The sequence below is a fragment of the Podarcis melisellensis genome (assembly GCF_964234715.1).
Source record: "Podarcis melisellensis genome assembly, chromosome: 2".
NCBI lineage: Eukaryota > Metazoa > Chordata > Lepidosauria > Squamata > Lacertidae > Podarcis > Podarcis melisellensis.
The window spans coordinates 87,896,563-87,911,639 of NC_138529.1; the positions used below are offsets into that span (position 1 = coordinate 87,896,563).

Below are 15,077 nucleotides of genomic sequence, written 5' to 3' on the forward strand. Positions count from 1 at the left end.
CACCCATCTGTGCTGACCTGAAAGTCCTCTAACATCCTCTAAAGTCCTTGCTCTTTTATTGCAGTGCATTTGTGTGTGAGTCTCCCCCCTTTTGTTTTTTTGAATAACTATAATGTAGGGAAAACCACATACATTTGTTGAAGTGCGTGACCGGAAAAACTTTATTGATTCCCTCCCATTTTTAAAAATTATTTCAGCTCTGGACAAAAAAGAAAGCTACTATCTAAAGTGGTGTACAGTTTACTGTCTGATCGTGATCTGAGAAGAAGGCTGAAAGAACTTGGACTGTCCACTCAGGGAACGAAACAACAGCTTATTAAAAGGCACCAGGAGTTTGTGCACATGTATAATTCAGAGTGCGATTCTTTAAATCCCAAATCAGGTAGGAAGCTGGATTTCACATAATGGTTTTCCTTGAAAACTGCCAACATTTTCATAAAGTATGCCTCTTTCTGACAGCTTGTTTACCTACCATTTTATTTATTTGAGAACAAAACACTCAAGCATGCCTATTCCAGATTTCTCTTTGGACATATTTGGTCTTGGACTCTTTTCACACTCTGCTGAAAGGCCATTTGAATTTTCATTGGCATGAGGTCAGCTCAGCGCAAGGTAGCTATTTGTGTCCAGTGGTTGCTTTCCGCATGGCGTTGGGATTCCCCTGTAACCCTGGCAGAAATATTCTCAGTGGTATCATGGTAGTTAATTTTTATGGCCTCCACATACACTGTACAGCTGCTACATGGATGCGACTTCAGATAACTTATTTGTGTGTTTATAGAGTGAAGTCAGCCTTAGAGACTTAATTATTGTTGGTGTTTGTCCTTGTTCATCCAGGGTGGTGGTGGCAATGCATGTGGTCATCCCATTCCGTCTTGCGCTATTTTAGCTATGGGTGCTGTAAATTGTTTGCTTCTAGCCAATCAACTCTATACACGCAGGCTACACTATCCAAACACTTGCTATACGAAAATTCACTTATCCAAACACAAGAAATTGGTACCCAAACGTCATGTGAGACCTGTGTGTATTATAAAACTCAAGGTATAATACACATACTCACCTCTTTCCCCTGGTCTTTCACATCTGATATATAAATTTTGAGGACCCCCCCCCCTATTTTCTTGAGCGTAATTGTTGTAACCCACTCAGTAAAATGTACAAAATCTAAATAATGATGATGTTGATTCTCACATAGTTGCACAACATACTTTAAAAGTAAAAAAACAAACAAACTCTGAATAGAACTTAGGAGAGGAATCTCTGATTCAGTTATACTTGTCCCATTTTAACAGAAAGCTAGGAAATCTTTTCCGCTAAAGGTCAAAATGACCTCTAGAGTTAAAATTTGAAAATACAACTTGAGGGCACAAATATTTGTCTAGGGGAAGACAACATGACAGCTTACCTCTTAAAACGTGCTTGCCCTGGTTCCAGTAGTCGTAGGCAACAACAGAAGTGTCTGTTCTGAGTGTTTTGATTTGACTTGTTGCTGCAAGAACTAGAGAAATACAGTTGTTTTTTCCACAGAAAAATGAATGATAGTGGTTAACATTAGAGAAACCCTGCTGGATCACATCAAGTGTCCTTCTCCAGTGTTCTGTTTCCCACTGTGGCCAATCAGATGCTGGCAGGAAGTCCACAAGCAGGACACAAGTGCAGTGCCTGCCCACACACTCATGTTCCCCGGCAACGGGCATTCAGAGGCTTGATGCCTTCAAACCTGGATGTACTAGGGTAACTCAATGAAAATGTCAAACCATAGACCCATTTTTAATTTTCTTATATAGTTAACACGTTCTAGGCCATTTAAAATATAATTCCCCAAAATTTCATCTTCCGGCAACACTTTTACTTTTAATGATGCGAGTAAAATGACGCGAAGCATGACATGCAATATGGCTCGGAATTTGGTTTTTCCAAATCATACATAATTTTATAAGCATCTACCATGTTCTCTCTTAGTCACCTACATTTATTTGCCTGGTTCCTTTTGGTCACAGTTTTTCCATGGGGTGATGATTATGGTTTGGGGAAACAAACCAATTTCAGATAGTGGTTTTGCTCAATTGCCTGAAACCATAGTTAAGATTAGCCACAGTTTATGGTTCGAACAAACCTCTTAACTGGGGTTAATTGAAAATTGAAGCAAAAACTTCCAGTTTCCTGACAGCCACACTGGAAGAAGAGATTGGAGACAGGCATGTGCGAGCTCATCCATGTAGCATTAAAACATATTTTAATGTTGCATACAACTCAGGCTATTGTGATTTACATTAGAAGCAATGGGTTTCTAAATCTAGTCCAGGAATGGCAAAACTGTGGCCCTCCAGATGTTGCATTACAGCTCCCACCACCTCTGATTTTTAGACATGTTGGCCAAGGCTGGGGAGTGTTGGAATCCAACAACATCTGTAGGCCCTATCACACTCCCTAAACTGCTCAATCTAGTCTGGATTTTTCTACAAATCAGGAGAGGTTTGAGTCACGTTGGGCTTATTTCTTAGATATCTATTTATAGAGCAGCTTCTTTAAGAAGGTATCGGATTCCTGATGGAAGTAAGGTTTGAGTTTCGTTTTCCCGTGAGAAAAATCCATAGGCTCTAAATTAATGATCTCTACGCAGGACAGACTTAAAATCAACAAACATGTCGATTGCAAGCAAAAATACAATCCATTTGTGATGCCAGAAAACTCTCATTTTATAGCATGCTGTAAATTGTCCTGCTATTTTGTTTTTGCCAGCCATTTGGATTTCAAAGACCAGAAATAAAAAACAACAACAATAAAATAAAATAATTCTTGGTGGCACTAACAGGCAAGAATGCTACCAAGGACCCTCTTTCCCATGCTTGGTTCATTTGATCTCATAGGTCTGTAAAATAGGTCAATTATATTTCTGTTTCACAAAAAAAGGCACCAAAATGGAGAGTGATTTGCCCAAAGCTGTTGTCTTGGGAGTTTGATTACAAGTCGGGGATTCAGAGTCTAGGATCTTAATCTCTAACCCTACACAACATTCACCGGGGCATGCTCACTCCTCCACCCCCTGCCAACAATTTTTATTTCAGTTCTAACTAGAGATGTTCTGTTCTGTTGAATAGTAGAAAATATTGATGCATGAAAACTCAGTCATTATCCACCTACATATGTTGTTCAGACACATGTATACATTTATTTTTATATGGCTTCAGCTCTGTTAGCGCTGAAGAAATGTTTGCCTGCTAGTACTGACAGCAGTGACTATTAATGCTCATAGCCCTAATTTTTCACATGGGTGGTGAGTAGAGGAATGCTGGTTAGGCATTCCAGAAGCTGTACTATACCAAAGATGTTCCCCAAGGAGAGAGAGAGAGAGAGAGAGAGAGAGAGAGAGAGAGAGAGAGAGAGAGAGAAATAAGAACTTTGTAACTCTGTTTTTTTGGTCATTCCTGCAAAATCCAATAATAATAATAATAGTAGTAGTAGTAGCAGCAGCAGCAGCAGCAGTAGTTGGGAGTTGACACATGAGAGATGTAACAGTCACTTGGAGATCTATGGACCTTGTTGTAGTGTCATTCAGAACTCTCTTAGCACAGTCTCCTGTTGAGGTCTTCTAGTCCTTGATTTGTTGCTTATAGCTCTGGGGTGGATAGATTCTGAGAAGGAAACACAAGGAGCAGAAAACGAGCAGTGTTTGTTGGACAGGAGATGGGCTACTGTTGCAGAATCAGGGGCTCTTACGGCAGCCAGTCACAAAGAAGAACCTCTTGCCTTTTTCCTCTTTCATTTACCTTTCTCCTTTACTCTGTGATCTCCTTTATCAGGAAACTATTGCTGCTTTTGAAAATACTGTCTAATACTCAGGTACATTAACAGTCAAGGATTTCCTGAGAAGCCTCTTAGAGCTTGCTCAGAATGGCATGAGAAATCTGTCCTAATTCTGAGATCCTTCTGGCAGCTAGCATGTGGTTACTGAAGTTTCCTACCCCTTTCAACAAGCATGCAGTCTTTATTCCCCTATTCAGGTCTTACTTTTCACAAGCAGGTGAACTGCACCTTCCTCCATTCTCGCGTACTCCCCGTCTCTTAGAAAAAGCTTCATTATAGGTGAAAATGTGTGTTCACTTCAGACTAGCATGTTTCAGTTCTTACAAAGAATATACTCTCAGAAACATTTTGTGCCTTGATATAAGAGGCGCCCCCGTGATGTTAGGCTTCTGCTTACGGCAATCGTTTATTTCCACAGTTGCTGAAATTGTAGGAGAGCTGGAAAAAAATGAGAAGACTCGAACACAACTGGAATCCAGTAAACCTAGAAGAGGCGTAAGTTGATAAACTTTGACTGAGGCTTAGTGATAAGAAATGAGCATGTGTCACTTCATGTGATGAAAATCCCACAATGAGCTTTTCGAACCACAACTGAGGATGTACCATATGTGTACCCCCTGCATTGCAGGGGACTGTACTACATGATTCTTGGGATCCCTTCCAACTCTACACATCTATGAGATGTAGTTAATAATGATGGAGACTGGCGCGCCTCAGTAGGGAGGGCCAGCCACAATTGGGGAACCACCACTGAAAAGACCCCGTCATGAGTCAGCACCAACTGGCCATCCTCTGGTGATGGCACCACCAATAAGGCCTCACCTGCCAATTATAGGATGTGAGATGGTTGGTATTGGGGAAGGTGCTCTTTTAGGTACTTGGGTCCCAAGCCATTTAAAGATTTATGCACTAGTGCTAGCACCTTGAATTTGACCCTGTAGAGAAAAGGATCTCCCTTTAGGTAGACTAGCACACGTTAAATGCAATTGAGAGTGTATAGAAAGAGTGCTAAACTACAGCTGTCAGGGGGAGGGGATGGTTGTGTGAGGAGAATATAAAAACTTCCCTTTTAGATAATTATGTCTTGATTATTTTTGGGTGTGTGGCTTTATATCCTTCATCCTTCATTAAAAAGTAATGTTTGTTCTACTGTTGCAGAGTATGACATTTACCAAAAAACAGACAGAGAAAGAAATAGATGAAATTCACAGAGATTATCGTAAGTAAAGCAATTATTTCATTTGCATTTTTTTAAAAAAAGGAAATTACTTCTTAGGAAATGAACAAATTACAAATGGAACTGGTATTAAAATACTCATTTTCTCCCTTTTCCCCATCATTGTTTACCTATACTAGTGTGCCCAAGAAAAGAAAGAAAATAAAATAAAATGCGAGCAGTTCATTATGGGATTGCAGGGAGCTATGACTAGGAAGCAAAACTCTCCACTCTTCCTGCCACATTTGGCATAATAGCTTTGGTGTCAACATGAAGGCATACTCTGGTTCAGTTAGTTACATCTTTCCTGCAAATTTGTCCTGCAAATAGGATCACAAACTGTAGTTTGAAGTTAGTTTGCAACACTGGTTTTGATGGGAAACAGAAACCATAGTTTGTAGGTTTTGGTATACTGGAAAAAACCTATGGTTTATGCTAAAGAGATAGTATGTAATTGAATCAGAGCATGGGAGCTGCAGTGGGGTGGGGGTTCATATAGTGCCAAGCCACAGTTTCACATTTTGTTTGAACTGAACCAATCATTAGATTTGTATATGTATCAAATTATGCTTAATATAATGTTGACTATGACCCTGGTTTAGAGTTCAAGTACAGTGGTACCTCAGGTTACAAACGCTTTGGGTTACAAATACTTCAGGTTACAAATTCCGCTAACCTGGAAGTAGTACCTTGGGTTAAGAACTTTGCCCCAGGATGAGAATGGAAATTGCATGGCGGCGGCAGTGGGAGGCCCCATTAGCTAAAGTGGTACCTCAGGTTAAGAATGGACCTTTGGAACGAATTAAGTTCGTAACCAGAGGTACCACTGTACTTTCAGGTATACCCTTGATCAACCCAATATAGGACTGCTGTGTGTCTGTTCCTCATCATATTTAGTAACTAAATGTCCTTTGGGAGTGCAGCAGGATGTTGAACTAGTTAGAAAAGCTTGCCTCATGAAATTGAGTTTAGGATATATTTTAACAGGCTGCTCTTAATTATTTTTAAACTTTGATTTTGGGAATAATTTTGATCCTACCTGGTTCATTCTTTATTTAATTTCAGGGCTAATTTTTCTACACTGGATAGTACAGCAATTCCTCTTTTGGCTCCCAGTCGATGCTTTATAAATGTCAAAACACTAGTATTAACTAGTGTAATGTGAAATGTTGTAGCAGCATTATGCAAATGGAACGTTTGGAAAAAAATCTGTATGCATATCAATCTTCACTGTAGCATGACAGGTGAATGAAAGTACTGCATTGCAAATGAAACTGATCAGTTTTTAATGAGAGCAGTGAGAAGCTAGAATACTGTACATTTGCTCTGGCCTTTTATGGATGAGTTGCTCATCCCCATGCATTTTGTTCCTGACCAGTAATTTGCTTCACTTCCCGTATAGGTTCATACATTCTACAGCCATATGGGACTTTAGGGACATCGAAACTGACTAATAGCAGTCTGTGCCCAGATCCTCAATGAATGACTTCGTTTTCCTTTGCTTTGATACAAGGGTTCTTAGAATTTTACCTAAGGAATGGTTAAGGTTACCTAAGCACAATGAATACAAGGATCTAAAGGCAAATCCCTCAGGAGGGAGATGTTGTTGTATTCAGCTCCTAACTTCCTTAACCTTAGATCAACAGTTAGGGATGATGGCAGCCGTAGTTCAGCAACACTAGGGTACTCAAGGTTGGGAAGACCAATGTAGGCCAGTGGAATAGTTAACAATGAAGGGATTATGCATTCATTTATTGCATTTATAGACCTCCTTGTCCTTCAAGGAGCTCAAGGTGTACATGGTTCTCTCCTCTCCATTTTATCCTTAAAAAACAACAACAACCCTGTGAGGTAGGTTAGACTGAAAGACAGTGACTGGCCCAAGGTTACCCAGTGATCTTCATGGCTGGGTGAGGATTCAAACCCTAGTCTCCCAGGTCATTGTCTGACACACTTTTCACAGTTACAGTACATGGACACTCCAATTTACACGGAAGCAAATTTCTGAGAGTGAAATTCACAGTCCCAGAACTAATTACTACATATAGCGAGGGATGAAAGTGCATTGTTCAAAAAGGAACCGACATTGGGTCTGTTGGGAAGGATTGGGTCAGAATTATATATCGGTTTTTTCACCAGAAGACTCACAAAGTGCAGGTGCTTGCGTTGCCTGCACCTGTTCTAGTAACTGAAAAATCTTCGCACGTCTGACATTTTGTTGTTCTTGATATTTGACACCAGATGACACAGAGCTCATCCAATGAAGCTGAATGTACGTAGGAAGATTCAGAGCAGATAACAGAAAGTACTTTTTCATACGGCACATTGTTAAACTGTGGAACTTGCTCCCACAGGAGGCAGTGATGGCTACCAACTTGGATGGTTTTAAAAGAATTGGACAAATTCATGAGGATAAGGCGACCAGTGGCTGCTAGCCATGATGGCTATGCTCCACCTCCACTGTCAGGAGCATTATGCCTCTGAGTCTCAGTTGCTGAGCATCACAGATGGGCAGAGTGCTGTTGCGCTCATGGCCAGCTTGCAGGCTTCCAACAGGCATCTGCTCAGCCACTGTGAGATCAGGTTGCTGGACTACATGTGCCATTGGTCTGAATCAGCAGGCTCATCTTACATTCTTAACCAAAGCAGATTGCGAATTATTTTGACCAGGGAACATAAACCACGCTCGGAAACAGCACATTGAATCAACATTGGCTGGCTACACCAACTAGACCCACCTTCTGATGTTCGGAGAGCATAAAATGTCTTAAGTGTGAATGAATGAGAAGGAAAGAGCTGTGGTAGAAAAGGCTAAGGAGAAAAGGTTTCTCGGAGAACACATTTCAGACTGCTGAGGCATTGGTTCTCAGTTCTAGAAATGGCAATCGTGAAGCTGGCAGATATTTTCCTGGAGACCAGAATTTCATAGAAGCAACTTTGCTTGTCAGCTAGCTGACAGTTTGCTCAGATAGCAGGAGGCTTGCTAAACTCTGGAATGGCTGCTTGAACACGTCTGGTCTCTTGAGGGAGAAGGAGAAAAGGCTTTGCCTGATTCACAGCTCTGGCAATTACACCAGCAAAGATGATACTCAACAAGAGCTTTGGCTTCCAAACACATCATGCTCACAAAGGCTCGCATCAATGAACTTTCAGTGCTGTGTTTCATGAGCCTCACACCTCATACTACACATATACAGTCGTACCTCGTTTTGCGGCTGGGATCTGTTCTGGAGCCCCGGCCGCTAGCTGAAAAGGATGCAGGGCAAAGTGTCGCGTCTGCGCACGTGCGCGGAGGGGTTTGCCCTTCTGCGCATGTGCAAGCGGCAAACCTGGAAGTAACCTGTTCTGGTACTTCCGGGTTTGCCGTGGACGTTCGCCGGAATGGACGCTAGACAAGGTGGACGTTCGCGGAGGTATTACGGTAACACTAAGGTTTCAATGGATTAAAATTTATTAAGCATTTTAGTGCTCCCCTCAAAAAACCCCCAGAGATAATTTATTTTTAGGTGTGCTTGTTTATGTGCATCTATGTACAAATAGATTTATACACGCAAAGTATCCAAAATATATTGGTCTATGCTCAGATGTCATGTTCGCTCTTCCTATGCTCACCTTTTCACTTCCACTTCAGCTTTTCTGGTCTTACTTGTGTTCTAGTAGTAGAAACCTATCGCTGAGATTTCTTAAAACAAGCTTTTATTGATGGACACAAAAGAAGAAACAGAAAAATCGTGGTTGTTTGGTTTATGCAGGGGGCTGGCTGTCTCTAATAGAATTAATTCATACATTTTCAATTTTTATCGAATGACCAGGAAGAAAGCAATTTGTGCTGCAAATAGACTCCTGAATCTTTCCCATCAAACCCCCCCCCCCGAAGGAGGGAGAATTATGAATGCTGCAGATGGTTTTTGTGCATTTTTATATACTTATTTTCATCATTGTTCTCTTGTTCTTTGGGTAGAGCCATACTGTTACCACATGCATCCACAGATGATGTATAGTAAAAGGGTCTCCACAGGGTGTTAGCTATGAATAGATGGTGAGCTCAGATGACTAGCAATTGTGGACCAACGGTGGCAGTACAAAAAAGGTGGGATGCAAGCACCACTGTCTTCCTGAAGTATTCACAGAATCTCTAATGGCACCGTGACATGCTGAGCAAATGCTACCATATAGAAAGTTGCTGTCTTCACTGCCTTGTAGATTAATTCTTGGCAATTTGACCTTTTCCAAACAAAATCAGTGTGGAATAGGACTCCATCTAGCAGTTGATCACCAGTTATCTAACCAGGGACTGACAGATTCTGGATGGGCAAGCAAACATTTCTGATAATTGGGGCATTCACTTGCTCCAGGGGGAGAAGACGTGATGCATACCTCATGCTGTATCTTGTACTGCGTCATGGACAAATCAGCACACTTCGGCCGTCCTCCACCTCGGGGCCATTGAGGCACAGTGGAGGCATTCCAACCTTCTCTGTCTCTGCTCTTCCCAGCCATTCAGAGCTCCACTCTGACTGACCAACAGGCACAGAGATAAGCTGATGTGCCTTTACCCCCACGCCTTCCAGCTCAGAGCCAGAGAGGGCGGGGGACATGGAAGGTAATTTGAGTTCTCTGCTTGCATCAAGCAAGCATGGAGATAAAGCAAATGGCAGAACTTAGGGAGGGTGCAAGGATCAAACCTCCTTCCCCTTTTCTCCTGGTACTGGAGTTGCAGGTTTGGGCTTTCCTCACTTTGCTAGAGTCTGGCCTGACCCCTTGTAAAGTGAGACTGTCAATCCCTGTTTCTTACCTTTTGGAAATCAGCGCAACTAGTTGTGCTCTAGGTGAATGGGAAGTTGCCGCTCTTTTGTATTCAGCCTGTAATGTCATGGAAGGCGATTTGGCTCTTGGGCCAGTTTGATTACCCTTAACACCGCTGGCATTTTTCAGCAGACCACAGACAGGATGCTTTGTCATTGCATTCACCCGGATGAATGCTTCAAAGCCATCTTCTTCCAGACGAAATCCCTTCCTGAATTTTTCTGCCCTTTATGAGCAGATGCTTTGAGTTACAAGTGTTCATTTCCTTTCTGATCTACGTTTGCGCTAACTGCAGCCGTACTGTTAACTTTTTGTATGAGACTATAAAATGTGTCTTGTCAAACAGTTTTTAAAAAGCTTTAGATTTAATTCCAAAATATTTGGGCTACACAAGGGTGAAGAATGCATTTCCTATTGTTAATGCCATGTTTGCTGGGTATTTTGGGGATCTGCACTGCTTCGCCTTCATCCTTGGATACAATGTGTGTCTCAGTTGCACCTGATTTCTACACTACTCATATGCAGGGCACATCAGCTGTGCCAATACCAAGGACATACCAGAACCATTGTGGAATTAGTCTGAGTGTTGTGCCTTTTCCAAGAGAAGTTCCTGGGCTTCCAGTTGTTGCCATACTACTGAACCACGACTGGGAGAAGCTGCTAGGTAGACCTAAGTTACCAAGCACTGCTTGTGCATATCTTCCATTCATTTCATTGAGACATTCATGGATGCTTTCACCTCTGTTCAATTAGGATGGCTAATGACTATTCTGTTGCTGTCCAAGGTGAGAATACACCAGAGTAATCCATTTGCTTTTCTGGATGAGCACTGGCTTTGCAAGGATGCTCATACATACATGAATTCATATTGGGGAAAGAAGATTGAGTCTTCAGTAGTTAAAGTGAAATAATGGTCGAAAGTGGCTTTGAGTACAAGCTCTAAACCTGTGGTTCCCAATGTGGGGCACACGCCACACAGGGGGGCAATTTGATTTTTAGGAAGCGAAGGCACAGAAAAAACTCAATTTGGAGGCCAAATGGCCGAAATATTGGGAAATTCTGAAACAAGATGGAGACAGAATAAAACTGCAGAGCTTTGAAAAATTGAAAAACAGAGTGCGAGATTGGCTCCATTATTACCAAATAATGGAGGCATACAATTTGGACAAAAAGTTGGTTTCCAGGTGGAAAAATCAAAATTGGAATCAGAATTGTCAGACCCCAAAATTAAGAATTTGTCAAGAATGTATAACTTGCTGTTGAAATGGAACACTCAGGATGAAACGGTGAAATCTGCTATGATTAAATGGGCACAAGATGTTGGACATAACATTATGATGGCTGACTGGGAACAGTTATGGACCACAGGTATGAAATTTACGGCATGTAATGCCCTAAGAGAGAATTTAATGAAAATGATTTACAGGTGGTACATGACACCAGTCAAGCTTGCAAAAATTTATAATTTACCTGATAATAAATGTTGGAAATGTAATGAGACTGAAGGTACATTCTTTCACCTTTGGTGGAAATGCCCAAGGATTAAGACATTCTGGGAGATGATTTATAATGAAATGAAAAAGGTATTTAAATATACCTTCCTGAAGAAACCAGAGGCCTTTCTCCTGGGCATGGTCGGCCAATTGGTGCCAAAGAAGGACAGAACTTTTTTAATGTATGCAACAACAGCAGCAAGAATACTCATCGTGAAGTATTGGAAGACACAAGATTTACCCACCCGGGAAGAATGGCAGATGAAGTTGATGGACTATATGGAACTGGCGGAAATGACTGGCAGAATCCGAGACCAGGGAGAAGAGTCGGTGGAAGAAGACTGGAAAAAATTTAAAGATTATTTACAGAAATACTGTAAAATAATGAATGTTAGAAAAATGTTGGAATGAAGTTATATGGCTTTAGCAGAAATGTTATAAGGAATTAAGTACAAATAGATTTTTAATGTATTAAAGGGAAAAAATAAGGTTAGATTAAGTTAAGATAAATTACAGGACAGAAAACAGAGGAAGATGGAAAGGAATTGCTGAAACAGTTAATTGAAGTGGAATACAAAAAGGGAGGTGTGAGGAGGTTGTGGAAACAAGTGAATGAAAGATAAGATATTGAAATTATTGGATGTGTTTTAAACTGTGTTTCTTTTGTTAATTCAATGTTTTAGTGTTAGTGTTACGTAGTGTTTTTGTATTGTATTGTATTGTTTTGTTGAATTCTTTTTCTTTCTTTTATAGTCTTTAAACTGTTAATAAATATTATTTATATAAAAAATTTGATTTTTAAGAGGGGTAATTCAAGAATGAGTTATTAATGGCCTTTTAGGCTTCCTCCATGTGAATATGAATTCACTTTTTGAATAATAAGAATTACATGTCACGGGGGGCGGGATCAGGATTTTAGAGATGCTTAGGTGGGGCATGGCAAAAAAAAAAAAGTTGGGAACCACTGCTCTAGGCAGAAACACATGTTTTCACCCATACTGTGTGAAATCTTCTTGTTTCTAGAATCTGCAATAAAAATCCCATTTAAATACACATTTTGAAATGTATTTTGACCCTTTTTTCCAACTGAGAACTATGAAAACCAGTGGATAACAGAGACAACAATCTGAGGTATCCAATCTTATATAGGCTTGCCTGGGTGCAACTCCCATTAAACTCAGTTGTGTTTTTGTCTGAGTAATGTTGTAGGTTTGCATTGTTTTAGCTTGGGCATAGGAAGTTCATAATTAGAATTTGAATGCAGACTGATTCTAAGCTGTATTAATGCTTTAACGTTTTCCCAGTTTAAAGTTGAAGTGAATGGGGGACAGTGGAACAATAACATACATTGCTCCCTTATTTATTATAACATTATTATGCTTGAATCTTTTCCCCTTTACGAATTTGGCCATTGAATTTCACTAGTGTCTTAAATTTGGCAGCTGGACTCTCTTCATTGCAGCTGTCTTGCCTGGATAGACCCCTCTGCTCCTTTTCAGCTCTTTGCTGAAATTGGAAGGGATGTTACAGTTGAAAATAACAGATGCCTTAGGTTTGGTTTTTACCAATTAGGCGACTGAGGAATAAAGCAGGTGGGAATGGACGGGGAGGGGGGGACTTTGCCTGCTTTTGAGGAGTTTTCTGGCCCATGTGTTTCAGAGGCGGACAGGGTTTTTGTTGGACTATGATTGCTGTCTACAGTATATAAGTGACACCCCTCCCCAATAAATAAAAACAGGAAAAGAAGAATCTTTATAGTGGGGTAAAGTGCAGATACATACTGCTTAAAATCTTAGCTGTCTGAAATCTATATTTGCAAAAGCTTCCTCTGCGACACTATTGTTACCCAACATTATTTCAGTTCCTTCCCCATTCACCTACCTTTTGTATCCTCCTAAAGCGGATGCTGAATGATGATTTTTGAAACAGGAGAAACCTTGGAAAGGGAGCTGCAGTAAGAGAAGGTTCATGTCTCCTGATATGACCAGGAAAGTGCTGCCCTCTGTCTCTGGCCATATCACATGGAGACATGAAAGACTGCTACAAGAAATGTGTTTGAACTCTGAACTGGGATATCACATGGAATGATACATTCCTCTTAGCTGTTTTTCAGTTTCTGAAGGGGTGGTGGTGGAGAAAGCCTGCTATAGCCTAGTGTAGCCCACAGTGTCCTCCAGTTTGCTTTGTTCTGTATTGGTTTTGTTACACTGTACACAGCATAGATATATTCATGTGATAATGTGGTATGAAAATTAAACAAACTGAACTAATGAACCATTGGCCATGGATGGGTTGGAATCCAAAACATCCGGAGGGCACCAGGTTGGAGAACATTGATGTAGTAGGTCATCATTCTTACCCGAGTATTAGTTAATTTTATCCAGGAGGGGGAAGAGCCCTGCCCCTATTCTCCTGACCTCCTCACATTGAAGGGGAAGGTTTGAAGAAGGATTGTATATGCATTCTCTTGATTGTGATAATAGCCCTCCCAGCATTCAGCTGAACATGCTTAATATCCCTCTTCGGACCTTCCCACTCAATGTGAAAAGGTTGTGGTCAGAGGACTAGGGCTAATGCATGCATCCCTCTTCCATGGACACAGTTAACAAATGCCTGAGTAGGGCTGGTGCCTGTTTGATTCATCATGTTGCCAGAAAATTCTTAAGCAGAAATGCCTGGCTTAACCCCAGGCCCTGGGCTACATATTGCCTTGTGGGAGCAATATGTAGCCCTGTGGGAGGAACCATTCCTTGGTGTCCTTGGTGGTTACCAGACTCAGCAGTTCGACCAGCAAATCTGCTCTGATTTTTGGATCTGTGCTGTCTTCACAAACGAGAGACATTATCACAGTTCAGGGACACATTGCAACCACACGAAAGCGTTTGAGGAGGGTGCAGAGCAGAGCCTGTGTAGAGTGTCCCCTGAGGAGGTGGGGTGGTGGCTCAGAGACAGTCCCCAGAGCCAAATAGAAAGTCCTGGCAGGACCAATCCAGCTCCCAGGACTGTTTTTATATTCTTCATTTTGAGCGTTCAGTGATCCACATAATTATCACAACAACCAATCTGATAGGGTTAACTGAAGACTGTTTTGAAGTGTATTAAATTGATCTGTATTAAATTGATCTGTGAGAGGGGATCTTTTTAATACCTTAGAGAAGGCTGCAAAGAGGGTTCATGTCTAGGTCATAGAAAGCTCTTTGTGAATCGTGCTTGAAAACTGGAAACAAATTTAGATGTAGAATAGAGCCTCACTTACTATAGCAGTTGTTGATTTTTGTGGGTATAATTCATCAAGTAAAGCTTTAACCGCCTGCTCATCGCAATTTGAAAAGAATGAAACTGTATGGAGGAGTACTTGGTGGATGGCTCCGATGACCTCCCAGTTCATCTGCCTTCTCTTTGTATGGATTTTGCGTCAGCTTGCATTGAAACCTTGGCTAGTCAACGTTTATTCATACCAAAAAACCGTGATGGTTGTTAGAACTTAAGCGGTGTGCTTGAAGAGGTTTTGTCCTCATCCCATTAACTTCATCATTCACTGCTCTGGAAAGTAAAACACTTTTAAACAGAATGAAACCACCACAAATGACCGGTCATTGTTAACAGCACAGGTGCCAAATGGGTCCATTAACATCTTCACCAAGGAGAAAGTTATAGAGAACTGAAACTAGTTATTTTGGGTGACCTCCAGTGGTGTCCGGCCAATAGCAGGATGGTCTTCTGCTCATGCAACAGGGCCTCCATTCATTCTT

At 41.1% G+C, this 15,077-nt stretch overlaps 1 protein-coding gene across 2 annotated transcripts in view; it reads left to right on the forward strand.

Annotated features, from left to right (window-relative positions):
* RAD18 (RAD18 E3 ubiquitin protein ligase) overlaps positions 1-15,077 on the forward strand; it is a 108,615-nt gene that overhangs the window by 37,197 nt on the left and 56,341 nt on the right. For both annotated transcript variants that reach the window (XM_081902739.1, XM_081902740.1), the window contains exons 7-9: positions 198-382; positions 4,229-4,305; positions 4,969-5,029. In XM_081902739.1, the coding sequence (XP_081758865.1) occupies positions 198-382; positions 4,229-4,305; positions 4,969-5,029 (323 nt within the window). The remainder of the gene's footprint in view (positions 1-197; positions 383-4,228; positions 4,306-4,968; positions 5,030-15,077) is intronic.